The sequence below is a fragment of the Lucilia sericata genome, unplaced genomic scaffold, assembly GCF_015586225.1.
Source record: "Lucilia sericata isolate MDLA Ls3-8-SP2 unplaced genomic scaffold, ASM1558622v1 Contig000691F_arrow, whole genome shotgun sequence".
Lineage (NCBI taxonomy): Eukaryota > Metazoa > Arthropoda > Insecta > Diptera > Calliphoridae > Lucilia > Lucilia sericata.
The window spans coordinates 36,234-61,620 of NW_023994694.1; the positions used below are offsets into that span (position 1 = coordinate 36,234).

Here is a 25,387-nt window from a genome sequence, read left to right on the forward strand (position 1 = left end):
TCATGGAAGTATCTTGCATAGTTTTCGAGAAAATTACATCAAAATATGTAAAAAATGCTTATTTTTTTCGAGGTTGTTTTAAATTTTGATTCATAACTTTTCCCGGTGTGAACCGATTTTGCTCATTTTCAATACCAAACTGCTTAGGGCAATAGTGAATATTTTCCATGAATTTGGTTGATTTACTTTGCTTCGTTTTAACGTGAGCGTATTTTATACAGACGGACAGACAGACATAGCTAAATCGACTCAGAATTTCATAAGGACCATTGGGTCTCAGATGAATATTTCTCTGTGTTACAAACGGAATGACAAACTTATATATACCCTCTATCACCACTGATGGTGGTGTAGGGTATAAAAACAAAAATACGAATTTAGTACTTTTTGGATATTCGGACGTTTATGGGCTGAAAATTTTACCTATTTTTTTGGAACTTTTTGCATAAAACAGTGTTTCCTATGTATTGATTTGTACATGTGAAAGATTACTTAATGATGGGCTCCCACTACGATATTGCAACTTTTGGGAATGCTACTTGCAACTCCGGTACAAAGGACTATTTTTTGGTCGTTTTTCGTTTCTCAATCTGGTACTTTTTGTGTTTTTTATAATATTGATCCTAGAAACATGAAAATAAGCATATGGATTCCGGAGTTAATGAAAATCTATAAAAGGAGAATTTTTGGTACTTTTTCGTTCTTTAATAATTACGTTTTAAATTTTTTATAATAATGAACCTAGAAACATACAATTAAGCATGTAGAGCCAGGAGTAAATGAGAACCTATAAAAGGGGACCTTTTGGTACTTTTTCGTTCTTTAACTGGTACTTTCGGTCTTCAAAAGGTACTTTTTGAATTTTCTATAATATTAAACATAGAATGATGAAATTAAGCATGTAGATCCCGGAGTAAACAAAAACCTATAAAAGGGGACTTTTTGGTACTTTATCGTTTTTTAACTGGTACTTTAAGAGGATTTTATAATAGTGAACAGAGAATAATCATGTAGAGGCCCGGAGTAAATGAGAACATATAAATGGGATCCTTTTGGTACTTTTTTGCTATTCAACTGATACTTTTTCAGTTTTCTATTATAATGAACTTAGAAACATCAAATGAAGCAATCAGGAACTTGGGCGAATGAAAATTTAAAATGGAGTATTTGCTGAGTACTTTTGGGCCGGAGCTTCGAAGGTACTTATCAGTGACAGTAGGGTATCCAACTCTATTGATTCACTGGAGCACCGTCGCAACGTGGGGTGTATTTCTCTGTTCTATCGCTACTATAATGGAATGTGTTAATTTGAAATTATAAAACTCGTTCCCGATAGCCATATATTTTTACGCAGCACACGACTCTCATCAAGAACACAAGCATTTGTGGTCGATTGGCCAGTGGAAAGCACAGCACTTTACAGAGAAAATTCATTCTTCAGCCGCACTGTTCGTATGTGGAACAAACTTCCTGCAGAAGTATTCCCCGCCACTTTCGATGTGAAAAGGTTAAATCAAATGTCCACAAACACTACTAACTCTTTCCTCCCTCCCACAACCGATTTTCCTAGTTCCAGCACAATGCACTGCATGAGTAGGAGTCATCCCCTGAATGCTGGTTCAAGAAAAAAAGGCACTATCGTTCTTTAACTGCATTTTTTGAATTTCCTCTAATATTGAGACTAGAGTCATAAAATCATACTTATAGCGTCTTTATTGAAAGGGGACTTTCATAGATTTTCAATATTGAACCTATAAATCAGTATGAAAATCTATAAAAGGGGATATCGCAGATACATATATGTATATACATTTTGAATAATATTTATTTAATTCCATTACGATGAGAGTAGCGAAGCACACTGGTTATAGCTAGTACTTAATAAAGTTGTTGAGTTGTTTATTGTAGGTATTTTATATGCCAAATCTGGGTAATAAAGTAAGGAGCTAAATGTTTTATGCAAAAGTTGTGTTATAAATATGATTAAAATCCCTCAAACCCCAACATTATTAAACATACATATATAGGACTTTTCATAACATAAGAAAAGTATTTCAAATACCTTTCTTTTGATGTACATATAATATATGTACGTATCTAAAGAATATTCCCTTTAAGATGTTTCCAAAACAGAGGAAAACTCAATAATTATAACAAACACAAAAAAATCTCAAGAAGGTGAGGCCTATAAAAAGGCACTTTTTTCTACTTTATGTAAACTTATATTTTATTGTCCTTGGTGAAAAAATATGCTTTTTTGAGGAATATTTCTAACCTATGTTATTTAAATATAGAACGAGTATGTTTGTCATAATGCTCTTATAAGTAAAAACAATGTTACTATTGTGCATTAGAATGGCACTTTGAAGGAGTGTCATATGTGGAATAAAAGGTGTGACTGTCATTGTTAAGAGCAGTTTTGTATAACAAAACCATAAAATTTACAAAAGTAACAAACGTGTGTCGATTAACAATGTATGTATGTATATCCCTTTTCTTCCTTTATAGTAAAAATTAGGTTAAAAGAATGAATAAACGTCATTATCGTGTTTTCATTAAGAATGATAATTTTACCTAGAATTAAGAAATAAAAATAAATTTTAAAAATCTTTAAGTTACGAAATCTATAGGTATTTTGTTTGTAAAAGTGTCAATTTATAATTTATAGAATTATTTGTTACCCAAAATCACTTATCAAATCGTCCTTATAGTACATACATACAAACAAATACATGTATTTACTTCGTTATCCTTGTAACATTTATTTTAAGATTTGTTTCTCCTTTTTCTTTATATTCATCAATTTTACTCATGTTTTTCCTCTCTATCTCTCCCTTCATTATTTATTTACAGCAACGATACCAAAATGTGGAGGCTGTCATGAACTGATATTGGATCGATTTATTTTAAAGGTGCTGGAACGTACGTGGCATGCGAAATGTTTACAGTGTAGCGAGTGTCATGCCCAGTTAAATGATAAATGTTTTGCCCGTAATGGACAATTATTTTGTAAAGAAGATTTTTTTAAGTAAGTAAATTTCCGTACATTTTATTAAGATTTTTCTTTAGGTACATTGAATCTAATTAGAATAAAGGCAGTATTTTGCAAGGAATTTACTCATATTAAATCCTTAGACACGATAAGTTAAAGCATCCTAAAGATTCAAACTAAGTACATACTTTCCAATCCTAAAAATTCTAATTTCAAAATACTGCTACAATTTAATTAATTATTCAATATTTAATATCTTAAAAATTTTTTATAAACATAATTGATTAATAATAACCACCCTTTGTCTATTCCCAATGTTTGGGTCTTCTAACAGGCGTTACGGAACTAAATGTTCCGCTTGTGATATGGGTATACCGCCAACTCAAGTAGTGAGACGGGCTCAAGATAATGTCTATCACCTGCAATGTTTCCTATGCGCCATCTGTTCGCGTACCCTAAATACCGGCGATGAATTCTACCTCATGGAAGATAGAAAACTTGTGTGTAAACGTGATTATGATGAGGCTAAAGCGAAAGGTTGGTTAATTGTTAAACATTTAAAGTAATTATTTTCTAATATTCTATATGGTCTATAAATCTACAGGTTTATATTTGGATGGTTCCTTAGATGGTGACCAACCGAATAAACGACCGCGCACCACAATCACTGCTAAACAATTGGAAACGTTAAAAACCGCCTACAATAATAGTCCGAAACCTGCGCGACATGTACGTGAACAGCTGTCACAGGATACGGGTCTAGATATGAGAGTAGTACAAGTCTGGTTTCAAAATAGGTAAGTTGTTTTAATTAAATTTCGTCTAATTTATTGGCTGCTATATACTATAGGATACAGTCTGGACTGTAGCCAAGCACATAATCTGATCTGTAGTCAGACTAGTCTATAGTATAGTCTATAGTATAGTCTATAGTCTAGTCTATAGTATTAGTCTATAGTCTTGTCTCTAGTCTAGTCTATAGTCTAGTCTATCGTCTCGTCTATAGTCTAGTCTATAGTTCTAGTCTTATAGCTTAGTTCTAATAGTCTAGTACTATAGGTCTAGTCTATAGTCTAGTCTATAGTCTTAGTCTATAGTCTAGTCTATAGTCTAGTCTATAGTCTAGTCTATAGTCTAGTCTTATAGTCTAGTCTCTAGTCTCGTCTATAGTCTAGTTATTAGTCTAGTCTATAGTCTAGTCTATAGTCTAGTCATCGTCTAGTCTATAGTCTAGTCTATAGTCTAGTGCTATAGTCTAGTCTATAGTCTAGTCTATAGGTCCTAGTCTATAGTTAGTCTTATAGTCTATAGTCTAGTCTAGTCTAGTCTATAGTCTAGTCTATAGTCTAGTCTATAGTCTAGTCTATAGTCTAGTCTATAGTCTAGTCTATAGTCTAGTCTATAGTCTAGTCTATAGTCTAGTCTATAGTCTAGTCTATAGTCTAGTCTATAGTCTAGTCTACTAGTCTAGTCTATAGTCTAGTCTATAGTCTAGTCTATAGTCTAGTCTATAGTCTAGTCTATAGTCTAGTCTATAGTCTAGTCTAGTCTATAGTCTAGTCTATAGTCTAGTCTATAGTCTAGTCTATAGTCTAGTCTATAGTCTAGTCTATAGTCTAGTCTATAGTCTAGTCTATAGTCTAGTCTATAGTCTAGTCTATAGTCTAGTCTATAGTCTAGTCTATAGTCTAGTCTATAGTCTAGTCTATAGTCAAGTCTATAGTCTAGTCTATAGTCTAGTCTATAGTCAAGTCTATAGTCTAGTCTATAGTCTAGTCTATAGTCAAGTCTATAGTCTAGTCAATAGTCAAGTCTATAGTCTAGTCTATAGTCTAGTCTGTAGTCTAGTCTATAGTCTAGTCTATAGTCTAGTCTATAGTCTAGTCTATAGTCTAGTCTATAATCTAGTCTATAATCTAGTCTATAGTCTAGTCTATAGTCTAGTCTATAGTCTAGTCTATAGTCTAGTCTATAGTCTAGTCTATAGTCTAGTCTATAGTCTAGTCTATAGTCTAGTCTATAGTCTAGTCTATAGTCTATAGTCTAGTCTAGTCTATAGTCTAGTCTATAGTCTAGTCTATAGTCTAGTCTATAGTCTAGTCTATAGTCTAGTCTATAGTCTAGTCTATAGTCTAGTCTATAGTCTAGTCTATAGTCTAGTCTATAGTCTAGTCTATAGTCTAGTCTATAGTCTAGTCTATAGTCTAGTCTATAGTCTAGTCTATAGTCTAGTCTATAGTCTAGTCTATAGTCTAGTCTATAGTCTAGTCTATAGTCTAGTCTATAGTCTAGTCTATAGTCTAGTCTATAGTCTAGTCTAGTCTATAGTCTAGTCTATAGTCTAGTCTATAGTCTAGTCTATAGTCTAGTCTATAGTCTAGTCTATAGTCTAGTCTATAGTCTAGTCTATAGTCTAGTCTATAGTCTAGTCTATAGTCTAGTCTATAGTCTAGTCTATAATCTAGTCTATAGTCTAGTCTATAGTCTAGTCTATAGTCTAGTCTATAGTCTAGTCTATAGTCTAGTATATAGTCTAGTCTATAGTCTAGTCTATAGTCAAGTCTATAGTCTAGTCTATAGTCTAGTCTATAGTCTGGACTTTAGTCTAGTCTATATTCTGGATAATAATTAGAGTTTTTAAAGTTTACACAGAAGTGCTAATCTCTCTCGATTACATGAAGGCCAGTCGATAACTTCAAATTTCCTCATATATTTAATAAAATATTTGCCCGATATAATAAAAGTTCTCAGAACAATTTGTTTAATTCTTTTCTATTATTCTTACAGGAGAGCGAAAGAAAAACGCCTGAAAAAAGATGCGGGTCGAACACGTTGGAGTCAATATTTCCGTTCGATGAAAGGCAATTGTTCGCCACGCACTGAAAAATTCCTAGACAAAGATGATCTTAAAGTCGATTATGATAGTTTTAGTCATCATGGTAAGTGGAAACTTGTCACATAAATTGTCAAAATTTTAATTAAAATGTATCTATTTTCCTAGACCTAAGTAATGACAGCTATAGTACGGTCAATTTGGGTTTAGATGAAGTTGCCTCGCCACATAGTTTAAGAGGTTCATATCTGCACGGTAGTTCAAGTCCTTCACAATATCCATCTAGTCGTTCGCCACCACCAGTGGGACAAAATCATTCATTTGGTTCATATCCTGACAATATAGTTTATACAAATATAGGTAAGTGTATATCTAAATAAAAGTAAATTGTTAAAATATTTCAAATAATTGATGGTTTGAACTTTTCCAGATCACAATTCCACATCGAATATGCATGGTTCCAAATCACAACGCCTACATGGCGGCAGTGCCGTTTCTGATTTAAGTAATGACTCTAGTCCCGAACAAGGTTTTCCTGATTTTCCACCCAGTCCTGATTCATGGCTGGGCGATGCGGGGAACACCTCAAATCCGAATTCATCAACACCTGCTGTACATTACTGATACTCAAATATACTCTTTAGATATTTTCAAATGCAATCGCGCAATTTTTTTCTGGCTACCCATGGTCTACCGCAATTGGACTCCTCAATAACATCAACTACATTATCCCTACCTGCAGTACATAAATCCGAGCAAAAATCATAACATTTTGAACATACTAAAGATCATGGTAACTAATTGTCCTTATGATGATCAATTTCCAATTATTTATCATATAACAATCTGTGTATATACATATGTACATATGTATGTATGATTCTGCTAAGGTTTCTTTATTTTCGATTCTTATCAGATCATTTCTTTGTAGAGAAAGAAACTTATAAAAATAATTAAATTGCTCAAAAGTTTATAAAATTATTAACATACTGATGAACATAATATACATATAATGTAATGTCGGTCCGAGAAAATTCACGGTTTAAAACCCATAACTATGGTACAAGTTGTTGGTTTAACAAGTCCACTGCTACCGAGAGTTCCTTCCTGGAGGAAAAAACTTTAGTTTTAATTTAATACCGAGTACAACTCAGTGATATACAAAACTATAGACAAGACTATTGAAAATACTACAAACCAGACTACAGACTAGATTTTACACTACACTATTTTATACTCTTGGCTAGACTGTAGACTAGACTATAGGCTAGACTATAGACTGCATTATAGACTACTTGACTATAGACCAGACTATAGGTTAGAATTTAAACTAGATAACAGACTAGATTTTAAACTAAACTAGAATTTAGACAAGACTATAGCCTATACTTTAGACCAAAGACCAGTTTGACAAGACTATAGAATAAATAGTAGACTAGACTGTGGACTAGACTATACACTATACTTTAGAAAAGACTATTGACAAGACTATAGACTAGACTATAGACTAGGCATTAGACTAGACTATAGACTAGACTATAGACTAGACTATAGACTAGACTATAGACTAGACTATAGACTAGACTATAGACTAGACTATAGACTAGACTATAGACTAGACTATAGACTAGACTATAGACTAGACTATAGACTAGACTATAGACTAGACTATAGACTAGACTATAGACTAGACTACACTAGACTAAACTATAGACTAGACTATAGACTAGACTATAGACTAGACTATAGACTAGACTACAGACTAGACTATAGACTAGACTATAGACTAGACTATAGACTAGACTATAGACTAGACTATAGACTAGACTATAGACTAGACTATAGACTAGACTAGACTACTATAGACTAGACTATAGACTAGACTATAGACTAGACTATAGACTAGACTATAGACTAGACTATAGACTAGACTATAGACTAGACTATAGACTAGACTATAGACTAGACTATAGACTAGACTATAGACTAGACTATAGACTAGACTATAGACTAGACTATAGACTAGACTATAGACTAGACTATAGACTAGACTATAGACTAGACTATAGACTAGACTATAGACTAGACTAGACTATAGACTAGACTATAGACTAGACTATAGACTAGACTATAGACTAGACTATAGACTAGACTATAGACTAGACTATAGACTAGACTATAGACTAGACTATAGACTAGACTATAGACTAGACTATAGACTAGACTATAGACTAGACTACAGACTAGACTATAGACTAGACTATAGACTTGACTATTGACTAGACTATAGACTGGACTATAGACTAGACTATAGACTAGACTACTTACTTGACATAGACTAGACTATAGACTAGACTATAGACTTAGACTATAGACTAGACTATAGACTAGACTATAGACTAGACTAAGACGAGACTATAGACTAGACTATAGACTAGACTATAGACTAGACTATAGACTAGACTATAGACTAGACTATAGACTAGACTATAGACAGACTATAGACAACTATAGACTAGACTATAGACTAGACTATAGACTAGACTATAGATCTAGACTATAGACTAGACTATAGACTAGACTATAGACTAGAATAGTAGACTAGACTATAGACTAGACTATAGACTAGACTATAGCTAGACTATAGACTAGGACTATAGACTAGACTATAGACTAGACCTATAGACTAGACTATAGACTAGGACTATAGACTAGACTATAGACTAGACTATAGACTAGACTATAGACTAGACTAGACTAGACTATAGACTAGACTATAGACTAGACGATAGACTAGACTATAGACTAGACTATAGGACTAGACTATAGACTAGACCTATAGACTAGACTATATAGACTAGACTATAGACTAGACTATAGACTAGACTATAGACTAGACTATAGACTAGACTATAGACTAGACTAGAGACTAGACTATAGACTAGACTATAGAACTAGACTATAGACTAGACTAATAGACTAGACTATAGACTAGACTATAGACTAGACTATAGACTAGACTATAGACTAGACTATAGACTAGACTATAGACTAGACTATAGACTAGACTATAGACTAGACTATAGACTAGACTATAGACTAGACTATAGACTAGACTATAGACTAGACTATAGACTAGACTATAGACTAGACTATAGACTAGACTATAAGACTAGACTATAGACTAGACTATAGACTAGACTATAGACTAGACTATAGACTAGACTATAGACTAGACTATAGACTAGACTATAGACTAGACTATAGACTAGACTATAGACTAGACTATAGACTAGACTATAGACTAGACTATAGACTAGACTATAGACTAGACTATAGACTAGACTATAGACTAGACTATAGACTAGACTATAGACTAGACTATAGACTAGACTATAGACTAGACTATAGACTAGACTATAGACTAGACTATAGACTAGACTAGACTAGACTAGACTATAGACCAGACTATAGACTAGACTATACTATAGCCTAGTCTATAGACTAGACTATGGACTAGACTATGAACTAAACTATAGACTAAACTGTAGACTAGACTATAGACTAGACTATAGAAGCGTATAGCTTTTGCACATAATAACCTGAAGCCAAAATCTAATAACACAATCTGTTCATCATAAAAGGTCGGTCTGCACCGACTGACTGTTAAAATTTATTTGTTTGTTTTATTGTTTTACAACACTGTACTTAATATTTTATATTGTTCTATCTCTCTATAATTTTGTTTTAATTATTATTAATTGTAAATAATGTATATTTGTATATTACAAGAACTACTATATTTATTTTATTAAATTTACTTTTTTATTTTTATTAAATTATACTAAATCTAGAAAATGGTATAATTAAAGAAAATGTTATTAATTAATTAAAATAACAATCCAAATTATATAAGTATAAACAAGAAAAAAAAACATAAAAAAGAGAAAAATAATAAAAAACCTTAAAAATATATCCGCTTTATACAATTAGAAAATATCGAAAATATTAAAAAATCAACAATTATAATTTAATATTAAAATAAAAACCAAAATAATATTATGAAAAGTGATGTCATGTTTATATATCTTGTAAGTACGTAATAGAAATTACAAACAAAATATTAACTATTTGAAAATCATAAGAAAAAATAACTTGAATAAAAATGTGAAATTGTTAAAAAAAAATTATATATACATACAAATATGGAAATTTATTTCATTTTGGTTTAGTAATTACTAGTCTATGGAAAAATCTGAATGGTGTAAAGGGTTGGGTTTCTTTTGAGTCATATCTAATAAAATTGGTTCCAACAAATTTTTATTATTTTCACAACGAATAAGATTGGTGGTCATGATCCACATATTTAGAGTAATATTTTCATAAAATTTTATATATTTATAGCTTTATACAATAAAATTGGAAATAAATTAAAGTCGGTTGTCAATATTAGAGCTAGTTGAAGAGAAATTTCGAAAATACTCAAATCGTAACGTCGATATCTAATTATATTAAACGATTTTAGATGGACCAATATGTTTTTAATTATTTTGTAAAGGAGTTCGATAAGAACGCCCCTGTTATGGATATTATAGCAAATAATCGCATTTTGGAGATTTTTTAAACTATTTTACTAATTTTGGGATACGTGATAAAAAAATCTATAGTACTCGATGCAGATATTCTAGAAATTTATAAAATTATCTTAAAAACGAATGATTTTTTAAATGTTTCATAAGTAATTGTTGAATATTTCCTATAAAAATAATTACAGTTTCGATGTTCAATTTAGTGCCACCAATGTTTTTAAATTTGTTCGCTTTAAAAAATGTTTTTAGGTACTAAAACATGAATTTCGTTGATTTACTGGAAATTTGAAGCAAGTTGAAAGCTTTAAAGTAATTTCGGGTGAAAACCTATCCCATGGTCAATTATGGTCCGATCTCTATAAAATTTGGCAGAGAGATTTAAGTTTCCAGAAAACTTGTTTATATCGAATCATCGCTATCATTTTGAAGCAAGTTATGAGCGTTGTAGTCGTTTTCTATAAGGGTGGTAGGGTCAATTATGGACCTATCCTCATACATTTATGGTGACTTTCGTTGATTTACTGGAATTTTGAAGCAAGTTATGAGCTTTAAAGTAATTTTCTGAGAGGAATCTTATATGGGGTTAGGATCAATTATGGGCCGATTAACATAAAATTTGACAGGGAGATTTTTGTTCCTCTAAAACTTGTTTATGTCGAATTTCGTTGCTTTGCTATCATTTTGAAGCAAGTTATGAGTGTTATATGGGGAATAGGGTAAATTATGGACCGATCCTCATAAAATTTAGGAGAGAGATTTTGGTTCATAAAAAACTTGTTTATATGGAATTTCATTGGCATGCTGATATTTTTAAACCAACTATTACTGTTTACACTGTTTTTCGGGGGGCCACTTCTATGGGGACTATGCGAAAACATGGACCGATTTAGCCCATTTTCAATACCAAACAAACTGCATCTATATGAAATATTTATGCAAAATTTCAGCTTCTTAGGTTGGGCTTACAAATCCTCGAAATTTAACCAAAACATTCTATATTATCCTGTACAGTTTGGTATTAAAAATTAGTAAAATCGGTTAACGACATAAAAAGTTATGAGTAAAAATTTCAGACTAATAAAGTTTTCTTCCCAATTCTTAAGTAGTTTTCTCAGAAACTACCAAAGATATTTCGATGAATTTTGTCACACATTATTTTTTTGTGCAAGGGATCAAGTATGTTAAAACTCATAATAATAAAAAAAAATAATTGATCCAATATTTCCCATAGCCCCCATACAAAGGTGTATATTAACGGAAATTAGTTTATCGTTAATAATTCCCTCAAATATATCGGTATCAACACAAAATTTTTTACATACAAATATAATACGAATAGAAATCATACTACCAACGTAGATCTAAGTCGGTCCACAATTAGTCATAGCTCCCATATAAGGTCCACTTCCAAAAATCATCTAAACGCACATATTTCATTGATAAATAAAGCTTTTGTGATAAAATTCGAGCTGAATATGTTTTGTGTACATACAAATCATTCTACCAAATTTCTTTTCGGATCGGTCCATTATACGTCATAGCTCCCATATAAGGCCCATTTCTGAAAATCACTTAAACACACAAATTTAATTGTCAAATAAAGGTATCTTGGTAAAATTCGACACAAATATGTTTCGTCTATATATGAATCACTCTACAACATTTTTTTCGGATAGGACCATAATTGGTCATAGCTCCCATATAAGGTCCACTTCCGAAAATCACGTAAACGCATATGTTTCATGGATAAACCTTTTATACCTACCATCAAAAAAGATGGGGGTATATTGTTTTTGTCATTCTGTTTGTAATACATCGAAATATTGATCATAGACCCACAAAAGTATATATATTCTGGGTCCTTATTAAATTCTAAGACGATCTAGCCATGTCCGTTCGTCTGTCTGTTGAAAGCACGATAGAGTTAAGAGAAGAGCTAAGGAGCTGAAATTATAATAAATATTTCTTATCGATGCAGTTTGTTTGGTATTAAAAATGGGCCAAATCGGTCCATGTTTTCGCATAGTCCCCATAGAAGTGGCCTCCCGAAAAACAGTGTAAACAGTAATAGCTGGTTGAAAAACATCAGTATGCCAATGAAATTCCACATAAACAAGTTGTATATGAACCAAAATCTCTCTCCCAAAATTTTATGAGGATCGGTCCATAATTTATCCTACCTCTCATATAAGGTCCCTTTCAGAAAACGACTACAACGCTTATAACTTGCTTCAAAATGATAGCAAAGCAACGAAATTCGACATAAACAAGTTTTAGGGGAATAAAAATCTCTCTGACAAATTTTATGGAAATCGGCCCATAATTGACCCTAACCCCATATCAGGTTCCTCTCAGAAAATTACTTTAAAGCTCATTCATAACTTGCTTCAAAATTCCAGTAAATTAACGAAAATCAATATAAATAAGTTCTAGAGGAACATAAATCTCTCTACCAAATTGTATGAGGATCGGTCCATAATTGACCCTAACACCCATATAAGGACCCTTTCAGAAAACTACTACAACGCTCATAACATGCTTCAAAATGATAGCGATGATTCGATATAAACAAGTTTTCGGGAAACTAAAATCTCTCTGCCAAATTTTATGGAGATCGGACCATAATTGACCATGGTTCCCATCCGAAATTACTTAAAGCTTGTAACTTGCTTCAAATTATCAGTAAATCAACGAAATTCATGTTTTATATAAACGTAATTCTAACTGTAAAATTTTTTGAGGATCGGTCCGTTATCGGTCCATACAAGGTCCCCTCCCGAAAATCACTTAAACGCGCATCCATATAAAATTTGGTACAAGTATTGCTCATATACAGAGAAATATTACTGTGAAATTGTTTTCCTATCGGTCCATAATTGATCATAGTTCCCGTACAAGGTCCCTTTCAGAAAAACACTTAAAGGCACATAACTCATTACCAAATAGTGATGCCCATAAAATATTTGGCATAAATACTATTTTTGTACACATAAATGTTATTTCAAAATTTTTTTACGATGGGTTCATTCTTGGTCATAGCTCTCATTCAAGGTTTCCTCCCGAAAATCACTTAAACGCACATAACTCATTACCAAATATTGATATCCATACATTTAGCAAAAATATTGCTCTTATATACATAAATTACACTATAAAATTGTTTTGCGATCGGTCCATAACTGGTCATAGCTCTCATACTAGGTCCCCTCCAGAAAATCACTTAAATGCACAATATTCATTACCAAATAATGATATAGATACAGGATTTTGAAATTTTGTCTTTATATACATAATTGGTCATAGCTCCCATACAAGGACCTTTTACGAAAATCTCTTAAACGCACATTACTCATTACCAAATAAAGCTATTGATACAAAATTTGGCACAAATATTAGTCTTGTATAAAAAAATTATATTTCAAGATTTTTTCACGATCGGTTCATAACATGGGTGCGGTCGGTCCCATACAAGTTTCCCTTCAGAAAATCACTTAAAAACACATTACAACACAATTTAAATTACGATTTAGATTCAAAATTTGTACAGAAATTTATGTACAGAAATTTAACTTAAATAATTTTTTACGATCGGTCTATAATTGGTCATATCTACCATACTAGGTCTTACCCCTAAAAGCACCGTATTTAACTAGTTGCATTATCAATTTGTGTAGAACAAAATTATACATATGTATTTTTTAAAATCCTTAAATCCTTCACATACATGCAAATTATTATATATCGCTAAAAAAATATAAAAATATAAAAGAAAATGGGGTTTGTAATGTTCAATAAATATTGGAATTGTAATAGATTTAAGCTGTTTAAATCTTGGGATTTTTCTAGTTAAGACATGAAAAAACGTATTTATATTGAACTTCGACGCCCTTTCCGATTCCATACTGAAGATTCTTGAGACTTGTCCGAACAGTGAAATTGTAGTTGCTGGTGATTTCAATGTTCACAACTCATCTCGGCTTCGCCATTCAAGTCATACAACTCCGGAAGGCCAATATGTTGAGTTATTTGCCGCGCACAACCATCTTGCGCAATTCTGAATGAACCAACACATATTTCATGTGTTGAAGAGCACCAAAATAATACCCTCGACCTTTTTCTCACCTCACATCCTGATAAGTATGAAGTGCATATTCTTGCACCTCTCGGAAATTCGGATCACTGCCTCATTTCTGAACTTCGAAAAGGCTCGCTGGGCTGAGCTAAACGAATTCTATAGGCAATTGGAAACTTTGTTTCCTAGACAATAATGTCAATGCCATGGCGAAAATGGTTGAAAATATAATTATGCTGGGAATGAAAACATTCATTCCATCATCGTCGATTAGATCTAGGCAAAAGTCTTCGTTTAATCAGAAGTGCAAAAATTCAATCAGATCCAAAGAGGAAGCTTTCAGAATTCGGCGTAATAAAAAAAACGTCCAAACTGATACGCTGTGCAAAAAGGCGAGATCTTCGTGTGCCAGAGTGCTAGGACGCCGAAAGCTCTACACGAGCGGCGCCGCAAGGCTCCGTTCTTTCCCCTACCCTATTTCTTATCTTTATAAATGACCTTCTATGTCAAACTTACAACTCTATCTACTCTTTTGCGGATGACAGAAGTATCTACCATTCTTATTCATTCAATTATAGGTCAAGTCCTCTAGTGATTGGGGCAATGAGGCGCAATATGAATGAATCGCTTAATCACGACTTGATAAAAATCTCTGAATGGGGTCGTGTTAACAGAGTCGATTTTAACGCCCGCAAGACTCAATGTTGTTTTTTAACACACAAACGCTTGGCAGATATTGTTGTTCCATCTATATATATGGGTGGTGTAAATATTAAAGAATCGGAAACTCTTGATGTTCTGGGCATGAAAATTCAGTGCGATGTCCGCTGGACTAAACACATTTTTCAAGTGTCGAAAGAAGCATTCAAGTGTCTCGGTTTTTTGAAACGGTGTAAGACATACTTCACTCCATCTGATCTTATTACTATTTACACCACTTATATCCGACCGAAAATGAAATACAACTCTCATATATGGGCCGGAGCTTCGAAGTCTATTTTGGAGCTACTCGACCGCGTACAGGAGAGGGCGAAGGTACTTATCGGTGACAGTAGGGTCTGAAATTAGGGAACTTGTTCCCGATACCCGTATATTCTTACGTAACACACGTCTTTCTTCAAGAACACACAAATTTGTGGTAGATTGGCCAGTGAACCGCACAACACTCTACAGGGAAAATTCATTCTTCAGACGCACTGTTCGTATGTGGAATAAACTTCGTGCAGAGGTATTCCCTGCCGATATAAGAAGATTTAAATCAAATGTCCACAAACACTACTCCCTCTATCCTCCTTTCCACAACCTATTTTCCTTGTTCCAACACAATGCTTCGCATAAGTAGGGGTCATCCTCTGAGTGCTGGTCCAATTTAAAAATAAAAAAACAAGTAAGAGTGTTATATTCGGCCATGCCGAATCTTATATACCCACCATCAAATCATCCTTATTAATAAACTTTGATATTATCGAAGCAATTTTCTTATTTATTAGATCTATGAATGAACATCAGGGAAATATTTGGAAGAGGACGTAGATGGACATATCCTCGTGTGTTTATACAATAATTATTTGTATCGAATTTCATTGCTGTACTCGTATCTTTAATTCAGTAATGAGGTTTAAAGTAATTTTCTGAAGGAAACCGTTAATGGGGATTTGATCTGTTATCGACCGATCCTCATCAAATTCAGTTGAAATATTTCAGTTCCTATAAAACTGCCGTAATTTGGAAGAACTTTTGAGCCATAGATGAGCGTTAAAGTCATTTTCTGGAATGAATCTTATATAAGGGTGAATTATAGTCCGATCCTTATAAACTTTTATACATAAATTATGTTTCGTAAAGAAGTTTTTTATTCGAATTTCATCGCCTAGGTCGTAATTTTAAGCAAATTATATGCAGGGTAGGATCAATTATAGACCGATCCCCATAAAATTTGATAAAGTGTTTTTGACTAGCACTTGTTTATTTCACTGCTGCAATCGAATTTTTGAGTCAGTAATGAGTGTTAAAGTCATTTTCTGAAAGGGATCTTATAGGGGGAAGGGTCAATTATAGACTGATCCTCATAAAATTTTGTAGAGAGGTTTTGGCTTATACGAAACTTGTTTATGTCATCAGTAATGAGCGTTTAAGTCATTTTCTGAAGGGAACCTTCAGGGTCAATTATGGACCCATCCTCATACAATTTAAGAAAATGTATTTAATTCCCATAAAACTTTTTTATGTCGAATTTTATTGCTATATATGCTTCTTATGGTCAGATATCAGCATTAAAGTCATTTTCTGAAAGGGACCTATATGGAGGGTAAGGTCAATTATGGATCGATCCTTATAAAATTTTACGAAGAGGTTTAAGTTCCTATAAAATATGTCGAATTTCAACTCTATAGATGTTTCTTTTAGACACTTATGAGCGTTAAAGTCATTTTCTGAAGGGGACTTTATATGGGGGGTAGGGTCAATTATGGGCCTATCCTTATAAAATTTTACAAAGAGATTAAAGTTCTAATAAGACATGTTTGTGCCGAATTTCGCCGATATTGAAGCTTCTTTTAGCCAGTTATGAGCGATAAAGTCATTTTCTGAAGGAGCCTTTATATGGGGGCTAGGCGAAATCGTGGACCGATATTGCCCATTTTCAATACCAAACAAACTGCATCAACTAAAAGTATCTATGCAAAATTTCAGCTCCCTAGCTCTTTCCGTTCAGTCTCTATCGTGCTTTCAAAAGACAGACAGAAGGACGGACATGGCTAAATCGTCTTAGAAATTCATAAGGACCCAGAATATATACTTTTGTGGGTCTATAACCAATATTTCGATGTGTTACAAACGGAATGACAAAATCAATATACCCCCCATCTTTTTTTATGGTGGGTATAAAAAAACATTTATGCAAAAAATTTAGCATTATATTCATAAACAAGAAAAATGATATTAACATTCTTATATAAATGTCATAATACTTATCACAATAAACAAGTAAGAGTGTTTGTTATATTCGGCTATGCCGAATCTTTTATACCCACCATCACACCTCGTTTGACTCAAATGAAACTTACTTATGTCGAATTTCATCTATATACTCGTACATTTAGGCCATTTAATAAGCGTTAAAGTAATTTTCTGAAGGGGACCTTATATAGGGGGTAGGTCAATTATAGGTCGATCCTCATAAAATTTGGTAGACAGAATTTGGTTCGTATTAAATTTATTTGTGTCGAATTTCATCGCTACACTCGTATTTGCAGTAATTTTCTGAAGGGGACCTTATATTGGGGGTAGGGTCAATCATGGACCGATCCTCATAAAATTTTTTAGATAGATTTTGACTCGTATGAAACTTACTTATAGTTGTGTTTTGTTGCTATCAATGTGTGTTAACGCTTAAAGTTAGCAACAAAACGAACATTACCTGACTTGGCATCACTCCACAGAAGAAATCTGCTAAATCTTGAAATTATTTACAATTTCTTGAAAAGGTTTTTTTATTTGGTAATTTTCTTTGATTTAAATTTTATTTTAAAATATTTTTTTATTGTTTGACATAAACACATTAATATTTGTATTTTTATTTTTGAATTGGTAGCACTTTTATCAACGTTAAAATTAACTTGTATAATTTTACACGTTAACTCCTAACGTTTATAAATTTTAAATTTATATGAAATTGCCTTTGAACGTTAGCAACAAAACACAACTTATGTTGAATTTCATCTATATACTAGTATTTTTAAGCCAGTAATGAGCGTTAAAGTCATTTTCTGAAGGGGACCTTATATGGGGGGTAGGGTCAATTATGGACCGATCCTCACAAAATTTTGCATAGTGATTTTGGATCATAAGGAACTTACTTATGTCGAATTTCTTCGCTATATTTGTATTTTTAAGCAAGATATGGCTGTTAAAGCTGCTTTTTGAGGGGCCACTTGTATGGGGGCTATACGAAAACGTGGACCGATATTGCCCATTTTCAATACCAAACAAACCTTGCCTATAAAAAATATTTATGTGAAATTTCAACCCTCTAGCTTTTTCCATTCGGACTCTATCGTGCTTTCAACAGACAGACAGACAGACATGGCTAGATCGTCATAGAATTTAATGAGGACCCAGAATATATATACTTTTGTGGGTCTATGACCAATATTTCGATGTATTACAAACGGAATGACAAAATCAATATACCCCCCATCTTTTTTGATGGTGGGTATAAAAACCAAACAAAACATACAATTTTATACTAAAAATTAAAAATATTTTAAACCGGTTAACCGAGCCAAAAAAGGGATAATCAGGTTAACCGAAAATCAATATTTTCAAAAAATTGTTTCACGAAAAACCAATTAAGTCTTTATAATGAGCAAAACAATCTTTGCTGATTGTTTGCGAAATTTACATGAATTTTGGAAAGTATTATCTTCATTCCATAAATAACAAGTAAGAGTGTTATATTCGGCTATGCCGAATCTTATATACCCACCTTCAAATCACTGCCATATAAATAAACTTTGATCCATTATCCATTTGGTCCATTAATGGGTGACGTTTAAGTGACTTTCTGGTGGGGACCTTAAATGAAGGGTAGGGTCAATTATGACCGATCCGCACAAAATTTTGTAGAGAGATGTTAGCTCATACAAAACTATATCGAATTTCATCGCTTTAGTCGTTTTTTAGGCCAGTAATGAGCGTTAAAGTAATTTTCTGTTAGGGACCTTATATGGGGGATAGGGTCATTTAAGGCCCGATCCACATACAATTTGGTGTGAAAGGTACTTATTTTTGTCAAATTTCTTCGCTATACTAGTATTTTTACTCCAATAATGAGCGTTAAAGACTTTTTCAGAAGGGGACTTTATATGGGCGGGTAGGGCCAATTATGGACCGATCCACATAAAATTTGGTAGAGAGATTTTGGCTCACATAAAACTTACTCCTGTGAATCGCTATACTCGTATTTTTAAGCCAGTAATGAGCGTTAAAGTAATTTTATGGAGGGGACCTTATATAGAGACTAGGATCAATTATGGACCGATCCACAAGAAATTTAATAGAGAGATTTGCTCTCGTATCAAATTTCATCGCTATAGTGGTATTTTTACGCAAATAATGAGCGTTAAAGTCATTTTCTTAAGGGGACCTTATATGGGGGGTAGGGTCAATTATGGACCGATTCACATAAAATTTGCTGGAAATGTTTTTGCTCCTAAGATACTTACTTATGTCAAATTTCTTCTCAATACTCGTATTTTTACGCCAATAATAAGCGATAAAGTCATTTTCTGAAGGGGACCTTATATGGGCGGGTAGGACCAATTATGGACCGATCCACATACAATTTGGTAGAGAGATTTTGGCTCATATAAAACTTACTTCTGTAAAATTTCATCGCTATACTCTTATTTTTAAGCCAGTAATGAGCGTTAAAGTAATTTTATGGAGGGGACCATATATGGCGGGTAGGGTCAATTATGGACCGATCCACATAAAATTTGGTAGAAAGATTTTGGCTCACATAAGACTTACTTCTGTGAAATTTTATCGCTATACTCGCATTTTTAAGCCAGTAAAGAGCGTTAAAGTACTTTTATGGAGGGGACCTTATATGGGTGGTAGGGTCAATTATGGACCGATCCACATAAAATTTGGTGGAGAGATTTCCATCCATACAGAACTTACTTATGTCAAATTTCATCGCTATACTCGCATTTTTACGCCAATAATGAGCGTTAAAGTCATTTTATGAAGGGGACCTCATATGGGGGGTAGGGTCAATTATGGACCGATCCACATATAGCTTGGTGGAGGGATATTGGATTGCATGGAAACTATATGTGTCGAAATTCATCGCTATATTCGTGTGTTTAAGCCAGTAATCAGCATTTTAGTCATTTTCAAAAGGGGACCTTATATGGGGGGTAGGGCCTATTGTGGTCCTATATCCACCATAATCCAGAATTTTATTTGGGAAGTCAAAAAACTGGCTTATGCGAAATTTTGTGGCATTTGCTTCAAAAACAACGAATTTGTGAATGTTTGAAGCTTTTTACACAATATTCCGGAGGGTACATTTGTATGGGGGCTATGTGAAATCGTTGACCGTTTTGCAAATTTTCAATTTCATAATTAACTTAAAAATTTCATCTCAATATCTCTTTTTTTGTGGACGCTATCGTGCCAACAACAGACAGACGGACAGACGGACGGACATAGCTAGATCGTCTTAGAATCTTACGAGGTCCCAGAATACATATACTTTATGGGGTCTGTGAACAATATTTCGATGTGTTACACACGGAATGACAAAATCAATATACCCACCATCAAGGGTATAAAAACACGGAAAAATTGTTAAGTTAATTATACCCTACACCACTTTAGTGGGGAGGGTATATTGGATTTGTGCTGATGTTTGTAACATACAAAAATATTCGTCCTAGACCCACCTTAAAGTATACCAATCGGCTTAGAATCGTTTTCTGAGTCGATTAAGCTATGTCTGTCCGTCCGTCTGGCTGGCTGGCTGGCCCCATAGAACAGAACCCCCCGAAAAGGGCTTCTGAGCTCATAATTATGCTAAATATACAGATATATCGATAAAATACGGCACAACTAATTTTTATTGAAGTCTTGATGACCCTGCCAAATTTCATAAAGATCGGGCCCCATTTGACCCTAACTCCCATACAAAGTCCCCTTCAGAAAATTACTTGAATGTCCCAAATTAACTTATAAACACAAATATCGCGATGAAATTCAGCACAATAAAATATTATGTAAATATAAATATATTCACAAAATTTTACCGGGCTTGGTCCATATTTGCCCCTAGCCCCCATATAAAGCCTCTTTCAGAAAATTAGTTTTTCATCCATAAATTGCTTAAATGTATCGGAACAAGGGAATATTGAAGATAAATGCTTTATTATGAAAAATAAATCACATTTAATATTCATAACTGGTGTAGGGTATCATATGGTCGGCCACGCCCGACTATACTTTCTTACAACTTATTCAATCAGCATTGAAACCATTCATACCAATCGTTTTGTATTCGTTGCTTTTGAGAGTATTCGTTGACATTTACAGAAGACAAGCAATACAAGCATCATTTTGCGTTACACTCATTTGTTTTGAATAGTGCCGTACATTGCATTATTAAATTAGTGCATATTTTCATTTCAAGGCTAGTTTTATGCGATTTTATTCATAATCGAAAAAATAAGCGTCCAAACCGTTCTCTGGAATAAACACAAACAAATAATGATTTCCAGGATTAAAATATATGTATATTTTTTGGCATTATTTGTATGAGTATATTTATTTTTCACAAAGAAACTTTTATGTTGAATTTTACGTTAATTCCAAAGTATTTAAGCAATTTATTGATAAACAAGTTAGAGTGCTATATTCGGCTGAGCCGAATCTTAAATACCCTCCACCAGCTACTTTTATATTAATACTTTTTTAATTGATCAAATATTTGTAGAAATATATATTCTCATGTCTTAAATAGAAAAACCCCAAGATTTAAACAGCTTAAATCTGTTACAATTCCAAGATTTATTGAACATTACAAACCCCACTTTCTTTTATATTTTTATAGCGCCCTAAGATATGCTTTAACGATATTTAATGTTCATGTGTGCATATGATTTTCAAAATACATATATAATTTTGTTCTACACAAATTGATAATACAACTAGTTAAAAACGGTTACATTGCTTTTAGGGGCAGGACCTAGTATGGGAGATATGACCAATTATAGACCGATCGTAAAAAATTCTTTAAGCTAAATTTCTGTACATAAAAGCTATATTTCAGTCAAATTTTGTATCTATATCGTAATTTAGTAATAACTAATGTGTGTTCAAGTGATTTTCTGAAGGGACACTTGCATGGGACCGACCGCACCCATGTTATGGACCGATCGTGAAAAAATCTTGAAATAGAATTTTTGTATACCAAACTAATATTTGTGCCAAATTTGCCAATGGCTTTAATTGGTAATGAGTAATGTGCGTTTAAAAGATTTTCGTAAAAGGACCTTGTATGGGAGCTATGACCAATTATGTATATAAAGACAAAATTTCAAAATTCAACGTAGTTAGCTCGTTTAAAACAAAATAGTGTATCTTTTTTGACAGTGTTTTTATCATTGTGAGTATAAGTATTCTGGATGTTGCAGCTTATTTCAATTGTGGGATGGTAACGATCTTCGGGTAGTGTAAGTGGTTCAACACGATTTATTGTACATTCATTGGGTTCATTTACAAATACCAGATCTAACAGTTTACCAAAAATATTGTAAATTCCGTTAATTTGATAAAGACATAATTTTGAGAAATTATTAAAAATATCATCACTGATATCATCCGATCTTATGGGTACATAATTATTATATTCAGTGGAAAATTGCCATGCTATTTGTGGTAAGTTAAAATCACCAAGAACAAACATTAAATCATTAGTATTAGTTTTAAGAGACACCATTTTTATTGCATCAATGTGTTGTTGATAGATTGATAAGTCTGATTGAGGAGGTATGTATGAACATGTAATGAAGACTTTTATGGAGTTAAGTTTTATTATCACTGCAATAAACTCAATATTAGAGGGTAAATTAATTTTTATTTCTTCGGCTGAAAATTTATTAGAGATAGCTATTAATACTCCACCACCAGTTGTTACTGTAAATCTATCTCGTCGATAAACTTGAAAATTGTCACATATTATTTCTGAGTTTAGAAAGGTATTATTTAGCCAAGTCTCAGTAAAGCAGAACACATGATGGTTGAAACCAAAGCTATCTTGATAAAGCTTAGACGATTTGGTTTTTAATCCACGCACATTTTGATATATAATATAAAGTTGGTTATCAATAATTTTAATCAGTTTTTTTGGTTCATTACTTGACGAGGTGGAAGGTGTGCAATATTATTTGACCGTTGATTGTATTCGTATTCCCGAACTAGAACGTGGTTTGGCCAGAATGACGCATTAACTATACAGTTAAAAATATCAAACGGAACAGTAATCTTGAAAGATGTTATACTCCTTGCTTGCGAATAATTAAATTTGTAAACACTAATATCAGCATCTTGATTGAGTTTGGATTTTATGTAATAATTTATGTCTTCGGCAGAAGTATCAAATGCAAAACGGGATATGAAGATATGTTTTTTCGGTGGAATAACTCTCAATTCTCTATTATCAATAGGATTTATTCCGTTATTCGTAACAACTTCAGCATAGTTTAGATTATGTTGGTTTAATTGATTGGATGTATCAGAAATAACAGGAGCAGGATTATTATGTATAGATGAAGCAGCATCAATTTCGGGGCCATAGATAACATTAGCGTTTGGGATTTGTATTAATGATGAACCGAAGGGATTTGCAACAGTGGGTTTAACAGCAGAAGGTGTAACAGCAGAGCGTGTAACAGCAGGACGTGTAGTAGCAGAAGTAGTGGCTATATCAGGGTTGTTTTGTTGAGCTGGACTATTATTATCAGTTTGAGGGTCGTCTTGTTTCTCTTTGATTTTCCTTGACGAGTTATGTGCGTTAAAGTGATTTTCGGGAGGGGACCTTCTATGGAGCTATGACCAATTATGGACCGATCGGAAAAATATTTCATGGTAATATTTCTGTGCATATGAGAAATACTTGTACCAAATTTTATATGGATATCTTAATTTAGTAATGAGTTATGTGCGTTTAAGTGATTTTCGGGAGGGGACCTTGTATGGGAGCTATGACCAATTATGGACTGATCGGAAAAAACTTGCACAGTAATATTTCTGTGCATATGAGAAATACTTATTCCAAATTTTATATGGATATCTTAATTTAGTAATGAGTTATGTGCGTTTAAGTGATTTTCGGGAGGGGACCTTGTATGGGAGCTATTTCCAATTATGGACCGATCCAGAAAAATTTTTCTCTGAATGAATTCTATTGACATAAGATTTTAATTTATAAAATTTTGTGAATATATCGACATTCTGACGGAAGTTATTAACAAAAAACCCATTTTCCGGGAATATGTACTTTTGTATGGAAGGTATATGAAATTGTGGACCGATTCTGACAATTTTCAGCAAGAATCAAGATCTTGTGTAGAAACGAATGTATGATGACTTTAATTATCTCGCATAGTTTTCGAGAAAATTACATCAGAATGTGTAAAAAACGCTTATTTTTTCGGAGTTGTTTTAAATTTTGATTCATAATTTTCCCGATACCGGATAATAATTAATATTTTGGGTGAATTTGGTTAAATTATATTGTTTCGTTTTAACGTGAGCGTGTTTTACACAGACGGACATAGCTAAATCGACTCAGAATTTGATAAGGACCCAGAATATATATACTTTGTTGGGTCTCAGATGAATATTTCTTGATGTTACACACGGAATGACAAACTTATATATACCCTCTATCACCACTGATGGTGGTGAAGGGTATAATAACAGAAAGTGTAATTTTTTAAAAGGAATCGTAAACAAAAACAATTTGTATTTGGCTTGAAATTCAGTTTGCCCTTTTAGAAGATTACCAAAAGAAACTAACTAAATTATTTAACTTATTTTATTTTGTTTCTCTTCCACAGCTTAGAAATTCAGATGTGACCTGGGCCGGAAGGCTAAAGGCGAAGCAATTTGGACCAAATTAAGATTCAAACCGGTAAGTAATAAATAATAAACTTATCTAATTCAATTGATTAGATATAAAACTTACTTGTATCAGATAAACTTATCATAGACCAGCTATTTGTTTTTCTTATTTTTACAGGTTTTAACTATAAGTCAGACCAACTTACCGTTGGAATTGCATCTATAACTAGCATATGACGATCACAACGTGGTCATAAACGAAAATTAATAGACTT

The 25,387-nt window shown here is 32.9% G+C and overlaps 1 protein-coding gene across 3 annotated transcripts in view; it reads left to right on the forward strand.

The window, feature by feature from the left end:
• Positions 1-25,129, forward strand: part of LOC119607405 (LIM/homeobox protein Lhx4) — a 30,975-nt gene extending 5,846 nt beyond the window's left edge. Inside the window, exons 2-8 of one of the 3 annotated variants that reach the window (XR_005231726.1) lie at positions 2,854-3,028; positions 3,315-3,529; positions 3,597-3,789; positions 5,780-5,931; positions 5,994-6,185; positions 6,256-6,618; positions 25,109-25,129. Coding sequence is in view for 2 of the 3 variants with exons in the window: in XM_037961288.1 (XP_037817216.1) it covers positions 2,854-3,028; positions 3,315-3,529; positions 3,597-3,789; positions 5,780-5,931; positions 5,994-6,185; positions 6,256-6,449 (1,121 nt within the window). In the remaining variant the exon portion in view is untranslated. Of the gene's footprint in view, positions 1-2,853; positions 3,029-3,314; positions 3,530-3,596; positions 3,790-5,779; positions 5,932-5,993; positions 6,186-6,255; positions 7,273-25,108 lie in introns of those variants that run through there. The other 2 variants (XM_037961288.1, XM_037961289.1) reach the window with 2 other exon arrangements.
• The last annotated feature ends 258 nt before the right edge of the window (positions 25,130-25,387 follow it).